Here is a 25,513-nt window from a genome sequence, read left to right on the forward strand (position 1 = left end):
GCTGTGTTTCTCTCTCTGTTTGGTGGTCTGTATAACTCTGTGCCTGTATTGGCTCATGCAGATGTACAGTTTGCTGCCGCTTGAAAACCTATCCGGATATAATCATGGCGGCTTTTACTTGGAGGAGTCCCAAGAGGAGATCTGCCTCCCGACAGAGCGAATCTACCTGAATGGATTTTATTACCAGGCTGTGGACAGCAGGGACGAAGCAGACAGCTATGATATCTTCAAAGTGAGTCCCTAAACTCTCGCCGTACAGCTTTCTCTGCGCCTGTGGGATGTAACTCTCGCCATACAGCTTTCCCTGCAGCTGTGGGACGTAACTCTCGCCGTACAGCTTTCTCTGCACCTGTGGGATGTAACTCTCGCCATACAGCTTTCTCTGCTCCTGTGGGCTGTAACTCTCGCCGTACAGCTTTCTCTGCACCTGTGGGATGTAACTCTCGCCGTACAGCTTTCCCTGCAGCTGTGGGACGTAACTCTCGCCGTACAGCTTTCTCTGCACCTGTGGGATGTAACTCTCGCCGTACAGCTTTCTCTGCGCCTGTGGGCTGTAACTCTCGCCGTACAGCTTTCTCTGCAACTGTGGGATGTAACTCTCGCCGTACAGCTTTCTCTGCACCTGTGGGATATAACTCTCGCTGTACAGCTTTCCCTGCAGCTGTGGGACGTAACTCTCGCCGTACAACGTAACTCTCGCCGTACAGCTTTCTCTGCGCCAGTGGGACGTAACTCTCGCCGTACAACGTAACTCTCGCCGTACAGCGTAACTCTCGCCGTACAGCTTTCTCTGCACCTGTGGGATGTAACTCTCGCCGTACAGCTTTCCCTGCAGCTGTGGGACGTAACTCTCACCGTACAGCTTTCTCTGCACCTGTGGGATATAACTCTCGCTGTACAGCTTTCCCTGCAGCTGTGGGACGTAACTCTCGCCGTACAACGTAACTCTCGCCGTACAGCTTTCTCTGCGCCTGTGGGACGTAACTCTCGCCATACAACGTAACTCTCGCCGTACAGCGTAACTCTCGCCGTACAGCTTTCTCTGCGCCTGTGGGACGTAACTCTCGCCATACAGCTTTCTCTGCGCCTGTGGGACATAACTCTCGCTGTACAGCTTTCTCTGTGCCTGTGGGATGTAACTCTCGCCGTACAGCTTTCCCTGCAGCTGTGGGACGTAACTCTCGCTGTACAGCTTTCTCTGTGCCTGTGGGATGTAACTCTCGCCGTACAGCTTTCTCTGTGCCTGTGGGATGTAACTCTCGCCGTACAGCTTTCTCTGCACCTGTGGGACGTAACTCTCGCCGTACAGCTGTGGGATGTAACTCTCGCCGTACAGCTTACTGTGCGCCTGTGGGATGTAACTCTCGCCGTACAGCTTTCTCTGCACCTGTGGGATGTAACTCTCGCCATACAGCTTTCTCTGCGCCTGTGGGATGTAACTCTCGCCGTACAGCTTTCCCTGCAGCTTTGGGATTTAACTCTCGCCATACAGCTTTCTCTGCACCTGTGGGATGTAACTCTCACCATACAGCTTTCTCTGCACCTGTGGGATGTAACTCTCGCCATACAGCTTTCTCTGCGCCTGTGGGATGTAACTCTTGCCGTACAGCTTTCCCTGCAGCTGTGGGATGTAACTCTCGCCATACAGCGTTCTCTGCGCCTGTGGGACGTAACTCTCGCCGTACAGCTTTCTCTGCTCCTGTGGGACGTAAGTCTCGCCGTACAGCGTTCTCTGCAGCTGTGGGACGTAACTCTCACCATACAGCTTTCTCTGTGCCTGTGGGACATAACTGTCGCCGTACAGTGTTCTCTTCAGCTGTGGGACATAACTCTCGCCATACAGCTTTCTCTGTGCCTGTGGGATGTAACTCTCGCCGTACAACGTAACTCTCGCCGTACAGCTTTCTCTGTGCCTGCGGGACATAACTGTCACCGTACAGCTTTCCCTGCAACTGTGGGACGTAACTCTCGCCGTACAGCTTTCTCTGCGCCTGTGGGATGTAACTCTCGCCGTACAACGTAACTCTCGCCGTACAGCTTTCTCTGTGCCTGTGGGACATAACTGTCGCCGTACAGCTTTCCCTGCAACTGTGGGACGTAACTCTCGCCGTACAGCTTTCTCTGCGCCTGTGGGACGTAACTCTCGCCGTACAACGTAACTCTCGCCGTACAGCTTTCTCTGCGCCTGTGGGACGTAACCCTCGCCGTACAGCTTTCTCTGCGCCTGTGGGACGTATCTCTCGCCATACAGCTTTCTCTGCGCCTGTGGGATGTAACTCTCGCCGTACAGCTTTCTCTGCGCCTGTTGGACGTAACTCTCGCCGTACAGCTTTCCCTGCATCTGTGGGACGTAACTCTCACCGTACAGCTTTCTCTGTGCCTGTGGGACGTAACTCTCGCCGTACAATGTAACTCTCGCCATACAACGTAACTCTCGCCGTACAGCTTTCCCTGCAGCTGTGGGATTTAACTCTCGCCATACAGCTTTCTCTGCACCTGTGGGATGTAACTCTCACCATACAGCTTTCTCTGCACCTGTGGGATGTAACTCTCGCCGTACAGCTTTCCCTGCAGCTGTGGGATGTAACTCTCGCCATACAGCTTTCTCTGCGCCTGTGGGACGTAACTCTCGCCGTACAGCTTTCTCTGCTCCTGTGGGACGTAAGTCTCGCCGTACAGCGTTCTCTGCAGCTGTGGGACGTAACTCTCGCCATACAGCTTTCTCTGTGCCTGTGGGACATAACTGTCGCCGTACAGCGTTCTCTTCAGCTGTGGGACATAACTCTCGCCGTACAGCTTTCTCTGTGCCTGTGGGATGTAACTCTCGCCGTACAACGTAACTCTCGCCGTACAGCTTTCTCTGTGCCTGCGGGACATAACTGTCGCCGTACAGCTTTCCCTGCAACTGTGGGACGTAACTCTCGCCGTACAGCTTTCTCTGCGCCTGTGGGATGTAACTCTCGCCGTACAACGTAACTCTCGCCGTACAGCTTTCTCTGTGCCTGTGGGACATAACTGTCGCCGTACAGCTTTCCCTGCAACTGTGGGACGTAACTCTCGCCGTACAGCTTTCTCTGCGCCTGTGGGACGTAACTCTCGCCGTACAACGTAACTCTCGCCGTACAGCTTTCTCTGCGCCTGTGGGACGTAACCCTCGCCGTACAGCTTTCTCTGCGCCTGTGGGATGTAACTCTCGCCGTACAGCTTTCTCTGCGCCTGTTGGACGTAACTCTCGCCATACAGCTTTCCCTGCATCTGTGGGACGTAACTCTCACCGTACAGCTTTCTCTGTGCCTGTGGGACGTAACTCTCGCCGTACAATGTAACTCTCGCCATACAACGTAACTCTCGCCGTACAGCTTTCTCTGCAACTGTGGGACGTAACTGTCGCCGTACAGCTTTCTCTGCAGCTGTGGGATGTCTCTCACATCAGCGTCTGTTTTCTCAGGATTTGGGGCTGAAGTTCTTCACAAACTCTCGCATTAAGAAGCCCAGGCTGTGTGCTAGGAGAGTTGAGTACTACAATGAAATGGTATCATTTGACGCCGTTTCAGAGAGGCGAATGCATGCCGCACCCGCAGGTATGTGCCAACCAATCACATGGCATCTTCACACATCTCCCCATAAGTGTGTCTTCCACTCGGAAAATGTTAAGCTTTCTGTATTACTTTCTCCCTGTCAGTAGTGAGTGATGACTACACTTTTGCTTTAATAACAAGCAACTTGTAGGGAAAAGGCATTAGCAGATGAAAGCTGAACCCTTTGTCTCATGGGATCTTTCCTCCCTCAGCAGCTGCCCTAATGATTGACGCTCCGACCCAGACGAGGGGAATGCAGGAGACTGTGCGGAAGTATTTCCCTGAGACCTGGCTGTGGTGGTTAGTCCCAGTGGGGTATGTATTTGTGATATATTATTTTCTCTCAACGCTGAAACCTGCAGAACTAGTTTCCATCAATCTATCGCTGTGTGACCTTCAGCCTGGGGTCACTCAGAGCCCTGACACCTGCAGACTCAGCTCCCAATCCCACAGCTACCACCAACTCTCACTCTGTGACCTACAGCCTGGAGTCACTCATAGCTGAGACACCTTCAGACCCAGCTCCCAATCCCACCGCTACCACCAACTCTCACTGTGTGACCTTCAGCCTGGAGTCACTCATAGCTGAAACACCTGCAGACCCAGCTCTCAATCCCACTGCTACCACCAACTCTCACTCTGTGACCTTCAGCCTGGAGTCACTCAGAGCTGAGACACCTGCAGACCCAGCTCCCAATCCCACCTCTTCCACAAAATCTCAGTGTGTGACCTGCAGACTGGAGTCTTTTGCAGTGACACTGGCAGATCTGCTCCCAATTCCACCACTAGCACCAACTCTTACTGTATGAAATTCAGGCTGGAGTCACTCAGAACCTCCCCTGTATCTAATGCAGGTTTCTGGGGGTCCCTGCAGGATCTCACAGCACAGGAGACACTGCCCTCCCCTGTATCTAATGCAGGTTTCTGGGGGTCCCTGCAGGATCTCACAGCACAGAAGACACTGCCCTCCCTTGTATCTAATGCAGGTTTCTGGGAGTCCCTGCAGGATCTCACAGCACAGGAGACACTGCCCTCCCCTGTATCTAATGCAGGTTTCTGGGGGTCCCTGCAGGATCTCACAGCACAGGAGACACTGCCCTCCCCTGTATCTAATGCAGGTTTCTGGCAGTCCCTGCAGGATCTCACAGCACAGGAGGCACTGCCCTCCCCTGTATCTAATGCAGGTTTCTGGGAGTCCCTGCAGGATCTCACAGCACAGGAGACACTGCCCTCCCCTGTATCTAATGCAGGTTTCTGGGAGTCCCTGCAGGATCTCACAGCACAGGAGGCACTGCCCTCCCCTGTATCTAATGCAGGTTTCTGGGGGTCCCTGCAGGATCTCACAGCACAGGAGACACTGCCCTCCCCTGTATCTAATGCAGGTTTCTGGCAGTCCCTGCAGGATCTCACAGCACAGCACAGCACTGACCTACATGTGTACTTAACACACAAGTTTATAATTTGGTCTCCAGAGATGTAGTGTTGGTGTTTTTCTCATTGTCTTACCCTTAGTACTTCTGGGAATGCCGAAGCCACAGTCACAATTCCTGATGCCATCACAGAGTGGAAAGCTGGCACCTTCTGCACTGCAGCCAGCACTGGCTTCGGCCTCTCTCCCACCATCTCCTTGACAGCCTTCCAGCCTTTCTTCCTGGAGCTGACCCTGCCGTACTCCTGCATCCGCGGAGAGGACTTCGTGTTAACGGGCACGGTCTTTAACTACTTGCATCACGGACTCCGGGTAAGTCCTGTGTACGGGGAGCTCGGATCAGATCATTCCTTCCCAGTCTGGATGTTTAGCCTTGGCTTCCCCTGTCAGGGCAGTGCAGGGGGAAGAGAATGAGATTAAGTGGCTGTATTGTGCAGAGCTGCCCTGCCCATGAGTTTTGCTTGACAGGGTGTGAGGTTTTAGCTCCGGTTGCGTGGCTCCAGGGAACGTGGGTCATCCTGCGGTGGTGTGAGCGGTGGGATCCTGAAACAGGCTCCGGCGAGAGGGCAGCCTTGTTCTCTTTAGAATGAGAAGAATTGTGAGGGCAGCTGGATCTGGATGGGTGTGTCCTACAGGCTTGGCCGTAGATGTCCTGCTGTAGATGTTGGGAGGCAGGAGTGAGTTCCTTCCCGCACCACCGCTTCACACTAACTCCTCCTTTCTTCCCATTTGTTGAGAAGGCCCTTTTCCTTTGCTCTAGGTGGGTGTAGCCCTGAAGAAATCGGACAACTTCCAGGCAGAGCTGATGGAGGAAGAGGAGGAGGACGCTTACTGCGTGCCAGCAGATGGCAGGAGGTCCTGGTCCTGGACTGTGACCATGAAGACCCTTGGTGAGGGATGACAGAGTCAGGGGCAAAATGCAAGGAGACTGGAACTTCTTAGGTTGCACCAAAGATCCTGCCAGAGCAGGCATTTATGTGTTTATTTAGTGTTTTATATAAGATGAGAATGGTTTACAATACCCGCATTTATATTCATGGTCACTGATCACATACTGCGTGTCAACATTCACCACCATAGTGTAAACATAATCATATATATTGTAGGATTTCACACTGGCTACTGTATAATCTCGTTCATATTCATTCATTTTCAGTAAATACACGTTCCAGCTGTACTAACAATGCTCTTTACATCCATGATTACGTATTGCTCCTCCACTAACATTATCTCTGGTACTGATGTAGCAGTTATCCACATACTGGTATTTTACATTAAGTCGTACGCATTTCTAAAGAGCCATGTTTTCCGTTATCTGAGGCAGTGACTCTGCTATGGAGAACACTCGCTCTCTTATTTGCGTTAGGTGTGGTACTGATGTAGCAGTTATCCACATATTGGTATTTTACATTAGGTCGTACGCATTTTTAAAGAGCCATGTTTTCCGTTATCTGAGGCAGTGACTCTGCTATGGAGAACACTTGCTCTCTTATTGGCTCCGAGTGGAAGGCACCATTGGCAGCCTTTTGGTTTGTGATCGTAGGTCTCTCTGTGTTGAAGTGTCACTCCTAATAAACATGGATTAATATCGTTGATGATACTGAATATCAGAGACAGAGCTGTCTAATGATTGTACAGGAAGCCAGTGCAGGGCAATCAGCGAGGGGGTGATGTGTTCGAATCTCCTTGTCCCTAGCAAGCGTCTTGCAGAGGCATTTTGATTTTAGCAGCCTCGATGGAAGGCCTAGTGAAAGGGAGGTGCAGTGGTCTAAGTTTGAGAATATAAGTGATTGTAGGACAGGGCAGAAGGGTTTCAGTCCATGTAATGTTCTCAGCTTGGAGAACCCTGTTTTGATTGGTTTGCTTTTGTGCTTTTTCATAGTGAAGTTCTCGTCTTTCCGAATTCCAAGCTCTCGTACTTGATCTGAAGAAGTAATATTAGTGATTCCTAGGTTTGATTATCGTGTGGTCTTTCCTTAACCGCACAATTTCAGTTTTTGGGGGCTTTGGAGTTAAGTTTCAGTTGAGAAGGTTTTTGTCGTATGGCTTTGTGAAATGGGATATAGACTTGTATGACGCCTGCATGCAGGAAGAAGCTGATTCCTAGCTTTGCTGGTAATGTGCGTATAAATAGCGTGGCCGGGAGTGCTGAAGTTTGGGAGACGCCTGTATTGATTGGGAAGGTGTCAGAAATTTGATTCCCGGCTGAGACTTGGAATGTCCTCTCTTTTAGGAAGCAGGAGAACCATTTCCATCTCTTCCAGTTTCTCTTAGCTGGTAGCATCGCAGTGTAAGGTCAGCGGGGTCAAACGCCGCTCTGAAATCACTTAGGACCAGGATGCACGATTCTTTGTTGTTAGAGCCTTGTCATGCAGGGTGGGCTGAGGAAATGAGAAGGGGTTCTGTTGTGCAGTTTTTTCTGAATCCAAATTGGTTTGGGTATAGAATATTATTCTCTTCTAGATGGCTTTCTAATTGTGATAAAATTGCTTTTTCTAGGACTTTAGCGATGAAAGGCAGGTTGGGGATTTCACCCAATCATCAAGTTTTCTGGTTTTATTGTTTAGGATGGGTTTAATCACAGCTCGCTTTGCTCTATCGGGGATCAATCCTGCTAGCCAGCGGTTTATTAAGGCTGTGAATATCGGGGTTATTACACTGTTTACAGGTTCCAGTGCACTTGCAGGGACAGGGTCTAATGGGTGGGTGGAGGACTTCATTTTAGTGATGATTTGGTTAACTTCGAGTTTAGATACTGGGTGGAATGATTTCCATTTCACATGAGCAAGTTTTTCTTCAGGATCTTTTGTTGGTAGGCAGGGGGAGGATTGTGATTCATACTTTGTTTAACAATGAATTAGCATATTCACTGCATGAGTTTTTTGTAAAGTCGAAGATATTTGAGATGGATGTGGATGGGTCCTTGATTAGGTTTCTGACTATTTTGAATAGTAGTTTGGGGTTTAATATTACTCCATTAATCTGTTTAACGTAACAGGTTTTTTTTTGGCGTTATTGATTGCTTCACGGGATTTTGTTGTTAGGGATTTGTATGGTCCTAGGAATTCCGTAGATTGGCGTTTCCACCATTGCTTTTCGGATTTTCTCAGGGTCTGATGGGTGGGTCTTACCTCTTTGCTATTCCAAGGTTTCTTGTCCTTGCCTGTGCTGCCTTCATTTTGGAACATTTTTTTCTGGATTGGGCACAGGGCATCTGCTATTTTAGCCCAGGAGTGCTGGGACAGATGGAGCGGCGCCGGCACCCAGCTGTGCTGCACTGTGTCCGTCTGTCTCATTCACAGGTCTCAGGCTTCGTCTCGTGCATTTTGCTGGAGTCCGTAACCCGTCCGTGCATTCATCTTTGCTAACTCAGGTGTTCTTTGTCTCTGTTGCAGGGGAGTCCACGTTTGAGCTCAGTGCAGAGACGGTGCAGGGAGAGGGGCTGTGCGGGAATGAGGTGGTGACTGTCCCAGAGCAGGGACGCAGAGACACAGTCATCAAAACTCTGCTGGTGGAGGTAGGAATGGAGGGAGCAAAGCTGAGAACTGGGCTCTGAGAAGGATGCACTTTAAACTCAATAAAAGACAAAACACAGCCCACAAGTAATGAGAAAAAAAACAAGAACAATGAGGACAAACTCAAAAAGCCAAACTCAAAAAACGTTGGCTTATTTGTCCAGATTTTTTTGAGTTTGGCAATTTGCATCTTAAACTCAGCCATGACATTGGAATCTGATACATAGCGTTTGCACACCTCAGAGGCAGGGAGCTTCTCTCTCCCTCACACACCATTCCCAGTGTCAGAGCCCGGGGCAGTGTATGTGCACACCTCAGAGGCAGGGAGCTTCTCTCTCCCTCACACACCATTCCCAGTGTCAGAGCCCGGGGCAGTGTATGTGCACACCTCAGAGGCAGGGAGCTTCTCTCTCACTCACACACCATTCCCAGTGTCAGAGCCCGGGGCAGTGTATGTGCACACCTCAGAGGCAGGGAGCTTCTCTCTCCCTCACACACCATTCCCAGTGTCAGAGCCCGGGGCAGTGTATGTGCACACCTCAGAGGCAGGGAGCTTCTCTCTCCCTCACACACCATTCCCAGTGTCAGAGCCCGGGGCAGTGTATGTGCACACCTCAGAGGCAGGGAGCTTCTCTCTCCCTCACACACCATTCCCAGTGTCAGAGCCCGGGGCAGTGTATGTGCACACCTCAGAGGCAGGGAGCTTCTCTCTCCCTCACACACCATTCCCAGTGTCAGAGCCCGGGGCAGTGTATGTGCACACCTCAGAGGCAGGGAGCTTCTCTCTCCCTCACACACCATTCCCAGTGTCAGAGCCCGGGGCAGTGTATGTGCACACCTCAGAGGCAGGGAGCTTCTCTCTCACTCACACACCATTCCCAGTGTCAGAGCCCGGGGCAGTGTATGTGCACACCTCAGAGGCAGGGAGCTTCTCTCTCCCTCACACACCATTCCCAGTGTCAGAGCCCGGGGCAGTGTATGTGCACACCTCAGAGGCAGGGAGCTTCTCTCTCACTCACACACCATTCCCAGTGTCAGAGCCCGGGGCAGTGTATGTGCACACCTCAGAGGCAGGGAGCTTCTCTCTCCCTCACACACCATTCCCAGTGTCAGAGCCCGGGGCAGTGTATGTGCACACCTCAGAGGCAGGGAGCTTCTCTCTCCCTCACACACCATTCCCAGTGTCAGAGCCCGGGGCAGTGTATGTGCACACCTCAGAGGCAGGGAGCTTCTCTCTCACTCACACACCATTCCCAGTGTCAGAGTCCGGGGCAGTGTATGTGCACACCTCAGAGGCAGGGAGCTTCTCCCTCACTCACACACCATTCCCAGTGTCAGAGCCCGGGGCAGTGTATGTGCACACCTCAGAGGCAGGGAGCTTCTCTCTCACTCACACACCATTCCCAGTGTCAGAGCCCGGGGCAGTGTATGTGCACACCTCAGAGGCAGGGAGCTTCTCTCTCCCTCACACACCATTCCCAGTGTCAGAGCCCGGGGCAGTGTATGTGCACACCTCAGAGGCAGGGAGCTTCTCTCTCCCTCACACACCATTCCCAGTGTCAGAGCCCGGGGCAGTGTATGTGCACACCTCAGAGGCAGGGAGCTTCTCTCTCCCTCACACGCCATTCCCAGTGTCAGAGCCCGGGGCAGTGTATGTGCACACCTCAGAGGCAGGGAGCTTCTCTCTCCCTCACACACCATTCCCAGTGTCAGAGCCCGGGGCAGTGTATGTGCACACCTCAGAGGCAGGGAGCTTCTCTCTCACTCACACGCCATTCCCATTCATTCTGCTTGTTTCCTAGCCGGAAGGTGTTGAGAAAGACGCTACCCACACTTCGCTGCTGTGCGTGACAGGTAAGCTGTTCGGTCCGTAGCAGAGCTTTTCGCATCTCACCTGCTCTCCATGGACATCTCCGAAGCCTGTGCATGGATTGCTGTTGTGGTTTTCTCTTCACAGGTGACTCCATTTCTGAGAAGGTTTCCCTGCGTGTGCCGGAGAATATCGTGGAGGGCTCGGCCTGGGCTTACGTCTCCATCCTAGGTGGGTAAGAAGCCAGACATCTCTCCATACAGCCACACGTCCAGCTTTCTGTCTGCCCTGCGCTCCCCCGCACAGACACCCCTCCCGTGCCCTGTAATCTTAAGGTTCTCCTCGGTGCAGGCGCGCACTCTTAACCCGCGACTGGACGCGCTAGCTTTGCCCCCTTATTCAGTAGGGGGTAACAGCGTGAGCGTGCAGAAGTGAAAAGTGCATGTGAGGCAGTGTCCTGCTTCCACTTTATCTCCAGCTCGGCTTTTGCCCAGGCGGGAAACATCCGTCAGTTTGTCCCGCACATCTTCCTGGTGTCTGGCAGCGACTGCAATTGCAGATGTGCACAAAGCTCTGTCAAATGCATCCAGAACAGCTGGGGTTAAGTGCTTTGCACAATCCTCACTTTCTCTCATGACCTTCGGGATTAAAGCTTGCGTATTCCTTCAGTATTTGAGCAGTTGAAACCTGCTGAGCTTCGATGCGTACTTGTAGTGTCACAGCTGGAAATGCTTTCTTGCCGGTTGAGTCCAGCGTTTTCGCATCCTTTCTTGCTGGTAAGCTGGAATATGTTTTCAATATTTTTTTAGCTCTTTTCCTGGCTGATTGGACAATCAAAGGCTCATGTGATAATAGAAATCTTTTCTATGTCCCTTGTACTTTTTGATGCGATATTTGGTGTCCACGTTCTTTGGATTTGGAATGGTGGCTTGTGGTTGTTGTCAACCTGTTAACAAAGTTCTCTAGTGAAAGCTGGGAGTTAGCAATCTGTAGTTATTTAGAATAGTTGTGGGTGGATCCTTGGGCCAGTGGCAGGTGACCATGCCCTCGGGGGAAATCCCGAGAGGGACCACTGGTCAGGCTTAGTGTAGGAGACAGACACACACTAGTTCTTTTATTAGACAGTATACTGAACCACCAGAGGTGGCAGTAGTGAGCTGGAAGAGCCCGGCAGGGCTGTAGTCCCTCAGGTATTCAAACAGCGATCTCAAGGTGGCTGAGCTGTAGAGAAACTGAGAAAGTGAATAGGCAAAGCATTCGGCGTTCAGGAACAAGTCCTTGATGGTAACACTCACACCATACTCTCTTAAAGGCAGCCCAGGAGCTGGAATGGATTAGGCCCTCGAGGAGCAAGTACCTGGTCTCAGGGAAAGCTCTGAGAGATAGATGGAAACTCACAATGTTGTAAGCAGCGATGACTTCTTAGCAGAAGTGGTATTCAGGAGCGAGTCCGGGACGTGGGCCCTCGAGGAGCGAGTACCAGTTCCAGACTGCGACCTGCAAAGAAAAAGAGAGAGCGAGGCCCCTGAGGAGCGGGTACCTCTAGTGAAATCCGAGGATGCAGAGTAGCTGGGTTTGCAGAGAGCGAATCCCATCCGCAGCGACCAGGAGGATGCTAGGTAACCAATCCCTTGCTAACTCGTCTTGTTAGCAAAAACTGAGACCTTAAATATCTGGAGCTGGTGACATCATCTCAGGGGAACGCCCCTGAGGTTCGCGCCAACGCTGGTACATCAGTCGGGCCCCATGTGCCCTTAGGCATCTGGTCAACATGGCGGCTTGCAGCGTCAAGCCGGTCCGGGAACGCTGGAGGAGGACGGCCTGGAGACGCCGCAGCAGCCAGCCTTCCATCAACCCCAGAGGGAGTCGCCAACGAGGTAAGGTGGGTGGAGCAGAGACGTCGGACAGCCACGGACACAACAGTGGTTTGCCTATCATTCACCTCAGACTTGCATAGGGACTGATTTGTATGTTTTTGTAGGTCGTACGAATGCAAGTATTCCTTGTATATCAGATTGTGTTTCTTCCTTTTCTTCAATATCGAATGAATTTGACTTTGCAACTTTATTTAGATAATTGATATATGTGGTAACCTCTGGAGGTGCTAAAGTTCATGGAGGATCTGGTGAAGGATACGATAACATTTCCAGAGATCCATGCCTTGAGTCATATTCTATTGAATCCACTGATGCATCCACTCATCTGAGGAAATTGTGATTATTGATGAATTATTTTCCTCCTTTGGTCTATCTTCATATAACTTTTGATGAATGTTGTTCATATCTATAAATGCATGAGCAATATGCAAACCGCCAAAACGAATGAAACGAATGGACCAACGAACGCATATCCCTAATGAGCATGTTGTGATTTTGTGATTGGGTGAGAAAATTCCAAGTCCTATTCTGATGTGCTACCTTCTCATTCCAGAGCTGGAGGAGATTCACCTGCTATCATTGTCCTTTGTGTGGACTGATTGACCGGCTCTGAATACGTTTCTTTTTTGTGCTCCCTCTATCCTCATTGTCATTTCGGTCTTGTTATTTGTGCAATATGCTTTGGTTTTTCTTTCACGTTTCTAGTGGATTGATCAGTGTGAGGAGACTCGGCACTGCGTGGAGGTGAATACTACACTGTAGTGGCTTTGTTTGCTTCCAGCATCATATGATTCCTGCGCCATTTCTTTGCTGCTGATATCTCAGCACCGTGTGATGATTTATGGTGCTGATGGTGAATATTCTTCCTAAGCACCGAACGTTTCTTTGCAGCGTTGTCGTTCCCGTTTGTGCCATGCAAGCCTTGCTCTAGAGTCAGTTTTTCAGCACCTCTAGGAGTCTGTAGGCACTGCTGAAGACTCCTGGCACTTACCTTTTCAATATTCTGTCCCTGATTTCCATATGGACATTCCACGTGTTACCACAGGATTTGCAGGTTGTCATGTCATTTCTATTTCTTAAAATTTATTGTCTGCACTCTTCTGACAGGCCCAAGGCAGATTACAAGAAAAAAAGAAAACCATACACAGTATTTCTAAACAAACATTAAACAGTCAATAAATATCATACAAGAACGCAATAATCATAAGAGCAAACATCAGGTCATCATCAGGCTTGCAGCCGTGACCGAAAGAGCTGAGAAGTGGCCAAGCCTCTCGTGCCCTGCCCTCCCTCTCTGCAGCTGCGGTGGGATCCGGGGACGGGCCTCTTACCTCCTGGAGGGGTAGAATCGCAGTGTTGAGCTCAGCATCTCCAGATAGGGGCTTGGATTATTGGGTCTGTAGTCGCCCAATAAGTAGATGTCTGTGCTTCTGTCTAAATCCCACTTTGTCCATTCATTCAGATCGCACTGATATTCCCTGTTCTCTTCTGTCTATACCTCTCTCATCTTCTCTTCTCTTCTGACACCCTGCCTCCCTCCTCCCTCTCCATCTGACTGACCTTTCTCTGCATCAGGTGACCTCCTGGGATCTGCGCTACGTAACTTGCACAAACTCCTAAAGCTGCCTGTTGGCTGTGGGGAGCAGAACATGGTCCTTTTCACACCCAACATCTTTCTGATGGAGTACCTGAATAACACGGGGCAGCTGACAGAGGCGATTCACTCCAAAGCTCTCGGCTACCTGGCCAGTGGTGAGATAAGAACTGATGCAGGAACACAACCTGTGCTGCTTTGTTCAGACCCCATCAAAATAGGGCAGACAGGGATGGGCACAGAGGATCCTCAGAGGTGGGGGAGTGAGGGGTAAAGCCTGGGATAAGCACAGAGGATCCTCAGAGGTGGGGGAGTGAGGGGTAAAGCCTGGGATAAGCACAGAGGATCCTCAGAGGTGGGGGAGTGAGGGGTAAAGTCTGGGATAAGCACAGAGGATCCTCAGAGGTGGGGGAGTGAGGGATAAAGCCTGGGATAAGCACAGAGGATCCTCAGAGGTGGGGGAGTGAGGGGTAAAGCCTGGGATGGGCACAGAGGATCCTCAGAGGTGGGGGAGTGAGGGGTAAAGCCTGGGATGGGCACAGAGGATCCTCACAGGTGGGGGAGTGAGGGGTAAAGTCTGGGACGGGCACAGAGGATCCTCAGAGGTGGGGGAGTGAGGGGTAAAGCCTGGGATAAGCACAGAGGATCCTCAGAGGTGGGGGAGTGAGAGGTAAAGCCTGGGATAAGCACAGAGGATCCTCAGAGGTGGGGGAGTGAGGGGTAAAGCCTGGGATGGGCACAGAGGATCCTCAGAGGTGGGGGAGTGAGGGGTAAAGCCTGGGATAAGCACAGAGGATCCTTAGCTGTGAGGGAGTGAGGGGTAAAGCCTGGGATAAGCACAGAGGATCCTCAGAGGTGGGGGAGTGAGGGGTAAAGTCTGGGACGGGCACAGAGGATCCTCAGAGGTAGGGATTACATCAGACAGGGAGAATATGTGGATTTGGATTTTGGGAATGGGTGGAGATTGGATGAGTCGGGGGCTCAGCACCCTGTGCTTAGGGACAGTGTGGAGAGAGAGAGAGTGCTAAGTCACGAGTGAGTACAGGAAGTGTTTTCCGTCACTCAGACCTGTTTCTTATTGCCCCCCCAGGATACCAGCAGCAGCTCCTATACAAGCACATGGATGGCTCTTACAGTGCCTTTGGTCCCAGGTGGGGCACAGGGCAGGGCAATACCTGGTGAGTTTACCTTCAGCTCTCATTTCCCATGTTCCCTGCTTCCTCTCCACTTCCTGCCCCTGTCTGTTGCCTCCTTCCCATCCTCAGTCTTCTCTCCCTCCTAGGCTCCCTCGTCCTGCTGCCTCTGTCCTGCCCTATCCCCAGCCTCCCCTCCTCCTTCTGCCTCCCCTGCTTGAAAGACCGTCACCCCAGGAGGAGGTTAATGGAGGGAGGCAGCCCCGAGGAGGGACCCAATCCCCAGCTCTTTCTTCACCTGGCCTGAAATCTAGGACTCGGTCACAGCAGGAGATGCTGGCGTCGGGCGGGCTGAGTGCAGCGTGGGACTCTAGGATGAATGATGCTGGTTTGCGTCTGTACGGGTCTGGCTGGACTCAGAGAAGTCTCTTTATAACACGCAGCCCGTCACTGTGCAACCAGCACCACGTAGAACGTCGAGCTAAACTCAGACAATTACAAGTACAGCTTATATCCATCTTCCCTTTATGCAAAATCATTTAAGATCTGACTTGCAGCTCTGTGCAGTAAAAAAATCCATGGAAGGCGTCCGAATATGTGGAAATCCCACTTTCTTCCTGGTACAGCTCAGCTCCAAGAGGAAAGTGTACGCGATGTAACCCACTGCGAACGCTGGAGCTTGCGAGCTAAAAGTCTTGCAAATAAAATAAAGAACTAGACATGTGCAAGGTTTCCAAGCCCAGGACGTGGGCCAATTGCAACAGAAAGGAGACTCTGGAAGAAGGGGTGATGGGAAGAGGGTGCACTCAGGAGAAATGGGTTCTCATTTGATCATTTCCTTTCCTTGGGTCCAGATGCAATGTCTCTATCCTACCTCCCCTGTGCTGCATATCATTTCCTTTCCTTGGGTCCAGATGCAATGTCTCTATCCTACCTCCCCTGTGCTGCATATCATTTCCTTTCCTTGGGTCCAGATGCTATGTCTCTATCCTACCTCCCCTGTGCTGCATATCATTTCCTTTCCTTGGGTCCAGATGCAATGTCTCTATCCTACCTCCCCTGTGCTGCATATCATTTCCTTTCCTTGGGTCCAGATGCAATGTCTCTATCCTACCTCCCCTGTGCTGCATATCATTTCCTTTCCTTGGGTCCAGATGCTATGTCTCTATCCTACCTCCCCTGTGCTGCATATCATTTCCTTTCCTTGGGTCCAGATGCAATGTCTCTATCCTACCTCCCCTGTGCTGCATATCATTTCCTTTCCTTGAGTCCAGATGCTATGTCTCTATCCTACCTCCCCTGTGCTGCATATCATTTCCTTTCCTTGGGTACAGATGCAATGTCTCTATCCTACCTCCCCTGTGCTGCATATCATTTCCTTTCCTTGGGTCCAGATGCTATGTCTCTATCCTACCTCCCCTGTGCTGCATATCATTTCCTTTCCTTGGGTCCAGATGCTATGTCTCTATCCTACCTCCCCTGTGCTGCATATCATTTCCTTTCCTTGGGTCCAGATGCAATGTCTCTATCCTACCTCCCCTGTGCTGCATATCATTTCCTTTCCTTGGGTCCAGATGCTATGTCTCTATCCTACCTCCCCTGTGCTGCATATCATTTCCTTTCCTTGGGTCCAGATGCAATGTCTCTATCCTACCTCCCCTGTGCTGCATATCATTTCCTTTCCTTGAGTCCAGATGCTATGTCTCTATCCTACCTCCCCTGTGCTGCATATCATTTCCTTTCCTTGGGTCCAGATGCTATGTCTCTATCCTACCTCCCCTGTGCTGCATATCATTTCCTTTCCTTGGGTCCAGATGCAATGTCTCTATCCTACCTCCCCTGTGCTGCATATCATTTCCTTTCCTTGGGTCCAGATGCAATGTCTCTATCCTACCTCCCCTGTGCTGCATATCATTTCCTTTCCTTGGGTCCAGATGCTATGTCTCTATCCTACCTCCCCTGTGGTGCATATCATTTCCTTTCCTTGGGTCCAGATGCTATGTCTCTATCCTACCTCCCCTGTGCTGCATATCATTTCCTTTCCTTGGGTACAGATGCAATGTCTCTATCCTACCTCCCCTGTGCTGCATATCATTTCCTTTCCTTGGGTCCAGATGTATGTCTCTATCCTACCTCCCCTGTGGTGCATATCATTTCCTTTCCTTGGGTCCAGATGCTATGTCTCTATCCTACCTCCCCTGTGCTGCATATCATTTCCTTTCCTTGGGTCCAGATGCAATGTCTCTATCCTACCTCCCCTGTGCTGCATATCATTTCCTTTCCTTGGGTCCAGATGCAATGTCTCTATCCTACCTCCCCTGTGCTGCATATCATTTCCTTTCCTTGGGTCCAGATGCAATGTCTCTATCCTACCTCCCCTGTGCTGCATATCATTTCCTTTCCTTGGGTCCAGATGCTATGTCTCTATCCTACCTCCCCTGTGGTGCATATCATTTCCTTTCCTTGGGTCCAGATGCTATGTCTCTATCCTACCTCCCCTGTGCTGCATATCATTTCCTTTCCTTGGGTACAGATGCAATGTCTCTATCCTACCTCCCCTGTGCTGCATATCATTTCCTTTCCTTGGGTCCAGATGTATGTCTCTATCCTACCTCCCCTGTGGTGCATATCATTTCCTTTCCTTGGGTCCAGATGCTATGTCTCTATCCTACCTCCCCTGTGCTGCATATCATTTCCTTTCCTTGGGTCCAGATGCTATGTCTCTATCCTACCTCCCCTGTGCTGCATATCATTTCCTTTCCTTGGGTCCAGATGCAATGTCTCTATCCTACCTCCCCTGTGCTGCATATCATTTCCTTTCCTTGGGTCCAGATGCTATGTCTCTATCCTACCTCCCCTGTGCTGCATATCATTTCCTTTCCTTGGGTCCAGATGCTATGTCTCTATCCTACCTCCCCTGTGCTGCATATCATTTCCTTTCCTTGGGTCCAGATGCTATGTCTCTATCCTACCTCCCCTGTGCTGCATATCATTTCCTTTCCTTGGGTCCAGATGCTATGTCTCTATCCTACCTCCCCTGTGCTGCATATCATTTCCTTTCCTTGGGTCCAGAATGCAATGTCTCTATCCTACCTCCCCTGTGCTGCATATCATTTCCTTTCCTTGGGTCCGGATGCAATGTCTCTATCCTACCTCCCCTGTGCTGCATATCATTTCCTTTCCTTGAGTCCAGATGCAATGTCTCTATCCTACCTCCCCTGTGCTGCATATCATTTCCTTTCCTTGGGTCCAGATGCAATGTCTCTATCCTACCTCCCCTGTGCTGCATATCATTTCCTTTCCTTGGGTCCAGATGCAATGTCTCTATCCTACCTCCCCTGTCCTGCATTTCCTCCAGGGTGCACACGTTTAGGCCTTTAAGTCCATTCCCATGTGCTTGAGGGTGAAGACCTCTGGCCGTGTTAGCAGCCTCCCTCTGGCCCCACTCCATCCTCTTTCTGTCCTTTTGGAGGTGCGGTCTCCAGGACTGTAGGGCTCAGCTGGGAGTTTGTTGATGGCTTCTCGTAGGGGAGTCTTGATTGAGAGAGAAATAGTCAGAGGCTGCAGGTGGCACAGTTACAGTGAGGCTTTGCGCATCTGATGCTAGGGGAGAACTCAAGGAGGCAGGAAACCCATTTTTCCTTTTTATTCATCAGCCTCCCCTTCACCTCTCGCACTGCCAAATCTTCCATGCACTGCCTCTGTATAAACATCCTTCCCGCATTTGCTGTTATTTCTTTCAGTTGCGTCTGCACTCTCCTGACTACTTTCCCAGCTCCTCTTGCCGCTGTCTCCTCTCACCTGGTTCATGAAGGCTAGCCTTTCTTTTACTTCTCTTTTCAGCTACATTTATAGAAATCTTCCTGTCCTCTCTCTCTCCCTAGCTTCCCTCGCTTCCCTCGCTCTCTGATATACCCCAGGGTGCAGTAGTGCTCCTGTAGCTTCCCCTCTATCTCTTGTTGCAGGCTCACCACCTTCGTCCTGAAGTCCTTTGCTCGGGCTCAGCCCCACGTGTACATTTCAGAGAGGCATCTGTCGGAGGCCCTGCTCTGGCTCTCGCACCGGCAGCAGAATGACGGCTGCTTCCTCAGTGTGGGGCAACTCTTCAACAATGCCATGAAGGTGAGGGAGAGCTCAATGCCTCTCGGTGGCTCCAGCGCTGCTCTGGCACCCATTCCCCCACCGCCTGAGGGTGTTCATCCTCCCATCTTCTCATGGCTCCAGCGCTGCTCTGGCACCCATTCCCCCACCGCCTGAGGGTGTTCATCCTCCCATCTTCTCATGGCTCCAGCGCTGCTCTGGCACCCATTCCCCCACCGCCTGAGGGTGTTCATCCTCCCATCTTCTCATGGCTCCAGCGCTGCTCTGGCACCCATTCCCCCACCGCCTGAAGGTGTTCTTCCGCCCATCTTCTCACGGCTCCAGCGCTGCTCTGGCACCCATTCCCCCACCGCCTGAGGGTGTTCCTCCTCCCATCTTCTCATGGCTCCAGCGCTGCTCTGGCACCCATTCCCCCACCGCCTGAGGGTGTTCCTCCACCCATCTTCTCACGGCTCCAGCGCTGCTCTGGCACCCATTCCCCCACCGCCTGAGGGTGTTCCTCCTCCCATCTTCTCACGGCTCTAGCGCTGCTCTGGTGCTCAGGCTTCTGCCTCCTGAGGGCCCAGTGCTGTCCTGTTTGATATCTGGAGCTGCTAGTGGGAAGAGATTCCCCTGACAGTGCTGACAGCCAGACTAGACTCCGTGTCACCGGCAGAAGCTGATTCATTCCTGAGTTTCTGCCTCTTCTTCTCTGCCCTACAAAGCATATTTGCAGGACTGGGAGCTAAAAACCCAGGACTGGATCCTAATCATAATATGACCAAGAGTGTGGCAGGTGTAATCTCGAAAATCCCCAAGGTCAAGTGACCTCATCAGAGCAAGCCTTGAGTGCTGGTACAGGTGCATCTGTGCCTCTCACCTCTGCTTCCTCTTCCGTTCCCAGGGGGGAGTGGATGACAAGCTGAGCCTTTCCGCATACGTCACCATCACAATGCTGGAGTACCCACTCCCTATCACGGTACGTGGACATCTCCTGTACAGGGTACGTGAACACTTCTGCTCTCTCTGCCTTTGCTTCACCCTCCTCACTACCGTCTTTTCTCCACAGCACCCGTTGGTCCGAAATGCTCTCTTCTGCCTGAAAAGTGCTTTGAAGACCGTAAAGAGCATTTATTCCAAGGCTCTGATGTCCTACGCCTTCACACTGGCAGGCAGCGAGGAGGAAAGACAGGAGTTGCTGGAGTCACTCATGGCAGAGGCAGTGATAGAGAGTGAGGAAAGAATGTGTTGGGATGAGAGGCAGTGATAGAGAGTGAGGAAAGAATGTGTTGGGATGAGAAGCAGTGATAGAGAGTGAAGAAAGAATGTGTTGGGATGAGGAGCAGTGATAGAGAGTGAGGAAAGACTGTGTTGGGTTGAGAGGCAGTGATAGAGAGTGAGGAAAGAATGTGTTGGGATGAGAAGCAGTGATAGAGAGTGAGGAAAGATTGTGTAGGGTTGAGAGGTAGTGATAGAGAGTGAAGAAAGAATGTGTTGGGATGAGAAGCAGTGATAGAGAGTGAGGAAAGACTGTGTTGGGTTGAGAGGCAGTGATAGAGAGTGAGGAAAGAATGTGTTGGGATGAGAAGCAGTGATAGAGAGTGAGGAAAGATTGTGTAGGGTTGAGAGGCAGTGATAGAGAGTGAAGAAAGAATGTGTTGGGATGAGAAGCAGTGATAGAGAGTGAGGAAAGACTGTGTTGGGTTGAGAGGCAGTGATAGAGAGTGAGGAAAGAATGTGTTGGGATGAGAGCCAGTGATAGAGAGTGAGGAAAGAATGTGTTGGGATGAGAGGCAGTGATAGAGAGTGAGGAAAGACTGTGTTGGGATGAGAGGCAGTGATAGAGAGTGAGGAAAGAATGTGCTGGGATGAGCCTCTCTCCTGGGGCTGCGATTCTTCTACACCAGTGCTTCCCAAACCTGTCCTGGAGGACCCCCAGCCTGTTTGATTTTCAGGATATCCATAAGAATGTGCTTGAGAGAAATTTGCATGCCCTGCCACCGTAACATTATGGACATCCTGAAATCCTGACTGGATGGGGGTCCCCCAGGACAGGCTTGGGAACCGGTGCTCTCTACACCTTGGTGTCCCTTAGTCAAGCACCAACTAAAGTCAGCTGTGCACCACTGAGAAAGGTTTAAGGCTACGTCCCAGGATCTGGCGTGGACAGCAGATACACTGTTTCCCCACACCACCAGAGCCCGAACATGATACTCAATTAAATAGCACACTGCAGCCTGAGTGTGTGGTGTGTGTGAGAAGCTCGCCCTGGAATTGCACTGTGTACAGGCGTTTGCTGTCTTTTACAGAAGACTCTGTGCACTGGCGTCGCCCCGGGAAGCCTGAGAAGGAGGAGACGGAGCCGTTCCTCCCCCAGCGCGCCCCCTCCGCGGAGGTTGAGATGGCATCCTACGTGCTGTTGTCCCTTCTGTCTGGTCCACATGTGTCTGAGGAGCAGCTTGTGCTATGCTCCAAGATTGTGAAATGGATCGTACATCAGCAGGGCCCCTCTGGCGGGTTTTCCTCCACCCAGGTGAGAGGCCGGTGGCAGAGGAAGACGTTTCTGAGAAAGCCTTTCATTCTCCTCCTCCACCCCCTCTTACGCTTCCCTCCCTTTTCGCAGGACACGGTTGTGGCCCTCCAAGCCCTGTCACTGTTTGGTACCCACACCTACAGAAAGAACAGTGCCAGCACTGTCACCCTCCGCTCAGAGAGTGACTTCCAGACCCAGTACCACGTGGACGATGCAAACCGACTGCTCTTGCAGCAGGAGCGCCTACCTGATGTCCCGGGGGACTACAGCGTGGAGGTGAAAGGAGATGGCTGCGTATTCCTGCAGGTGAGAAGCGCAGGGCATGGAGTGAGTGCCCTGCTGCAAAGGGACGCACTGCCTGCACAAGAGGAGTGACCGTGTGTGTGAGTGGGTTTAGATGTGAACGTATGCATTAGTTTATATGCGCTGGGGCGCGTAGCTTCATGTGGTGAAGGCTAAGAGAGATTCCCTAGGCTGTGGTCGAGGCAGGCGGCAGGCATGGCTGGCCAGGTCACGGGCTATGCCCAGTCCAAAGAGCAATGGCAAGGCTAGAGATGAGGAAGGCAGGGCAAGGCTGGTCAAGGCTGACGACGATAAGGCAAGACACCGAAGCGGCAACTCGCACTACGGGAATGGTGGTCGACCCATTGCTGAGGCAAAGCTGGGGGAGGCCCTTTATAGGCCAAAGGGCCTGACATCATCGACAGGCGCCGGTGGACGTTTCCTGCCATGGGCCCTATAAGAAGGGCTGAATCCGGCGTGCTGGAGGGAAGTTGAGTGGAGGCGTCTGGCCGCAAGGAGTCGCGTTGGCGGCGACCTGCCACGTAGCCCATCGGTGTCGTCTCCCTGGCTGTTTGGAGCGGCGGCATTCCTCGGCTAAATGAGCCGGCGTGTGGGGGCAGAGCCAGCAAACCTAAGACTGAGGCTGGAAACCAGACGCAGCAGCGGTAGCGGTTTCTCCTTCTAAGGCACAGGTGAGTGAATTTCCATTGCATGGCCTTGGAGAAGCTGGTAAAGGACGTGGGTGAGAGCAAGTGCCAATGGCTGCTGGAGGATAAGCCTTGAGAGACCGTGCAAGGGGTCCTAATAGGGTCGAGTGTTGAAAGACAAGAAGAGGGTCCTTCTCAGAGAGGTAAGAAAGGTGCTAGGGATGAAGGCACAGGTAGTGTTGGAGATTTCATAGTGTGATAGTGTATATGACAGGGAGCCTCAGACTGCCTTAACGGACCGGCTCCAGCTATCTGGCCCGGTCCACCTTAAGACAGACAGGAAAGGGATCCTCGGGTGGGGGCATTTCCCTGAGGTAAGGGATGCAAAGGTGAGGCCCTGAGAGAGTTAGAGAGGCCCCAGGAAGAAGGAGGAAGCTGCAATCAATGCCCTGCTTGATCTGGACATTTTCTTTGCATGTCAGTCTGCTGAGGTAAGCAGCCATTTGCTTCTCTTCTATTATGTGATTCTGAAAATAAACTGATGAAAAACAGACCATTCTCCAGCCTGGTCTGTTCTGTGGCCTACCCCAGCCATAGACTGCTCCAAGGGCATCACACAGAGGTTTCCAGTTAGATTCAGCATATTGGAGGATGGCTGAACCACGCAGAGTGGTGGCTTGGACTGGACTGGACTGGACTGGACTGGTCTGGTGGGACCAAACTGATAACTGCCGGAAAAGTGGTGAAGACTTTTCTTGTGTCCTACCAGAGCAATCCAGGAATCCACGCCTGCTGAACTGTGAATCGAGATATGTGAGTGTCTGACTTGTTCTCTGTTGGGTCCTTCTGATATTGAGGGGAGTGGGCACAGTTTGGGTCCTATTGAAAATATTCAACATTTGGGAGGGAGAAAGTTTAATCTGTCAAAGTTTGCTTTGATACCGAAAGACTGAAAAGTTGCAGGAGGCAAAGTACCTTATGCAGGGTGTCGTCAGCAAAACAGTTATTCTCTGTCTCCAGTGCAAAACCAATGCATCTGGACTGGTCTGGGAGGACTCAAGGAAAGAAAATCAGCAGGTAAGAATCACATTCATTTTCATTTTGAATGGCTTTGTGCTGAATGGACGGGGAGGGTTCTGGTGTTGCAGTGAGTTGGGAACAGACCTGCAATTCTGCCTCTGTTGCTCAGGAAGTCCCCCTGACCTCTCTGCTGATCTCTTGCAGATGACAGTGAAGTACAACCAGCTCCCTCCGAAGGGAGATGCCCCCTTTACCCTACACGTCACCACCATCCCCAGTACCTGCACGGCAGACTCTCAGCAACGCTTCCTGGTGTTTGTCAATACAAGGTAAGAGTGTCCCTCTTTCGGATAGTAGAAAGACTAGGGGGTTCTCCATGAAGTTAGCATGGGGCACATTTAAAACTAATCGGAGAAAGTTCTTTTTCACTCAACGCACAATTAAACTCTGGAATTTGTTGCCAGAGGATGTGGTTAGTGCAGTTAGTGTAGCTGTGTTTAAAAAAGGATTGGATAAGTTCTTGGAGGAGAAGTCCATTACCTGCTATTAAGTTCACTTAGGGAATAGCCACTGCCATTAGCAATGGTTACATGGAATAGACTTAGTTTTTGGGTACTTGCCAGGTTCTTATGGCCTGGATTGGCCTCTGTTGGAAACAGGATGCTGGGCTTGATGGACCCTTGGTCTGACCCAGTATGGCATTTTCTTATGTTCTTATTGCTGTGTTCCCTCTCTCCTCCAGCTACGTGGGGCCTCGCCTCTCCTCTAACATGGCCATTGTGGAGGTCAAGCTGCCCTCCGGATTCTTTCCCGACAAAGCCTCTGTCAAAAGGGTGCGTGACACTGCTTCCAGGTTCTGTCTTACGGGAGCTGCCGAGGTATGGGGGAGGGGCTGAGGGGCCCTGCTGCTGTGCAGGATCGACACAGGTAACGGTGGGGAGGGGGAGGGGTCGTGGCGGCCGTAAGGAGCTGATTCCCCTGAACCTGTGCTTCCACCTGCCAGATCCCGTCTCCTCCATCGTAGATTAAACAAAACGGCTTTTATTGTAAGACCTCAAGCAATGGAAGACGTTAACCTAAAGGAAGGCTTTGCATGCAGTGTGCATGATTTATACTCGCCACGTTTTCAGGTGTCCATGCGTTAAGGCCCCATGCATTTCCATACGATTAGCTAACTGCACGGGGAGTTAACCTTTTTTTTTTTTTTCTTTTTTCAAGCGTGAATGAATACATTTTTAGTCTGGGCCCATAGTAAGAGAAGTCGCTGTCTGCAGCTCAGCTGTCCCTCACTGATTTCTGGGGCTCCAGCCTTCAGGATCTACCACTTCCAGAAATCATTTAGGTGCACCCTGGATCCTATTGCACTGAATTATCTCCTCTCCCCTCAGCTGCTGCACCTACCTTGGATCAAGCGGGCAGAGTCAAAACCCAACCATGTGAACATCTACCTGGATCAGGTGAGAGTGCGGCCTGACTTGGGAACGGGCGACGTAACGTGCGTAGGCAGGAAATGTGGCTGAGGATCTCGGGAGATTAGGAACGCGCACAGGGCTATGAAAAGCTTGATCTGTAGGAGCTGGCTGGGGGGCAATGATGCCACCTTCGCAGTCCATGAAATGGGGAAGCCTCAGAGCGGTTTCTGAACTGTCCCCCACCCTGCCCGGGTCGTTTTGCCCGCAGTACAGTGCAGGCGTCCCTGGGATGGGGTCAGGTCGGGGGAGAAGACAGAGCGCACGTTTTAGTGCACAAAGGAGGTGCAGGTGTCAGGGTAAAAGGAACTGAGGCTCCCCCTTTAGCTTCATCAGTCAGGGAGAGACAATCCTGCAAGGCTTTCAGGGGCTTTCCTTGCCTCTTCTCTTCCCCAGCTCACGAACCGGACCCTGAGTTTCCAGTTCTCAGCCGAGCGGGACATGGTGGTGAGCAACCTGAAGCCGGCCGTGGTGAAGGTCTACGATTACTACGAGATCGGTGAGTGAGCAGCAGGCCCTGCCCCGGGTCTCTCCCTGCAGTGAGGG

At 51.5% G+C, this 25,513-nt stretch overlaps 1 protein-coding gene across 2 annotated transcripts in view; it reads left to right on the forward strand.

Annotated features, from left to right (window-relative positions):
• The window catches only part of A2M (alpha-2-macroglobulin), a 52,095-nt gene that overhangs the window by 24,566 nt on the left and 2,016 nt on the right, over positions 1-25,513 (forward strand). Inside the window, exons 16-34 of one of the 2 annotated variants that reach the window (XM_029580500.1) lie at positions 62-232; positions 3,449-3,581; positions 3,791-3,893; positions 5,091-5,319; positions 5,768-5,897; positions 8,403-8,524; positions 10,325-10,376; positions 10,480-10,563; positions 13,785-13,961; positions 14,894-14,981; positions 18,902-19,058; positions 19,921-19,995; positions 20,086-20,248; positions 21,326-21,549; positions 21,640-21,855; positions 23,703-23,827; positions 24,241-24,331; positions 24,887-24,955; positions 25,364-25,466. In XM_029580500.1, the coding sequence (XP_029436360.1) occupies positions 62-232; positions 3,449-3,581; positions 3,791-3,893; positions 5,091-5,319; positions 5,768-5,897; positions 8,403-8,524; positions 10,325-10,376; positions 10,480-10,563; positions 13,785-13,961; positions 14,894-14,981; positions 18,902-19,058; positions 19,921-19,995; positions 20,086-20,248; positions 21,326-21,549; positions 21,640-21,855; positions 23,703-23,827; positions 24,241-24,331; positions 24,887-24,955; positions 25,364-25,466 (2,512 nt within the window). The remainder of the gene's footprint in view (positions 1-61; positions 233-3,448; positions 3,582-3,790; positions 3,894-5,090; positions 5,320-5,767; positions 5,898-8,402; positions 8,525-10,324; positions 10,377-10,479; positions 10,564-13,784; positions 13,962-14,893; positions 14,982-18,901; positions 19,059-19,920; positions 19,996-20,085; positions 20,249-21,325; positions 21,550-21,639; positions 21,856-23,702; positions 23,828-24,240; positions 24,332-24,886; positions 24,956-25,363; positions 25,467-25,513) is intronic. The other variant, XM_029580501.1, reaches the window with a different exon arrangement.

This window comes from Rhinatrema bivittatum, chromosome 16 (assembly GCF_901001135.1).
Source record: "Rhinatrema bivittatum chromosome 16, aRhiBiv1.1, whole genome shotgun sequence".
In the NCBI taxonomy this organism is placed as follows: domain Eukaryota; kingdom Metazoa; phylum Chordata; class Amphibia; order Gymnophiona; family Rhinatrematidae; genus Rhinatrema; species Rhinatrema bivittatum.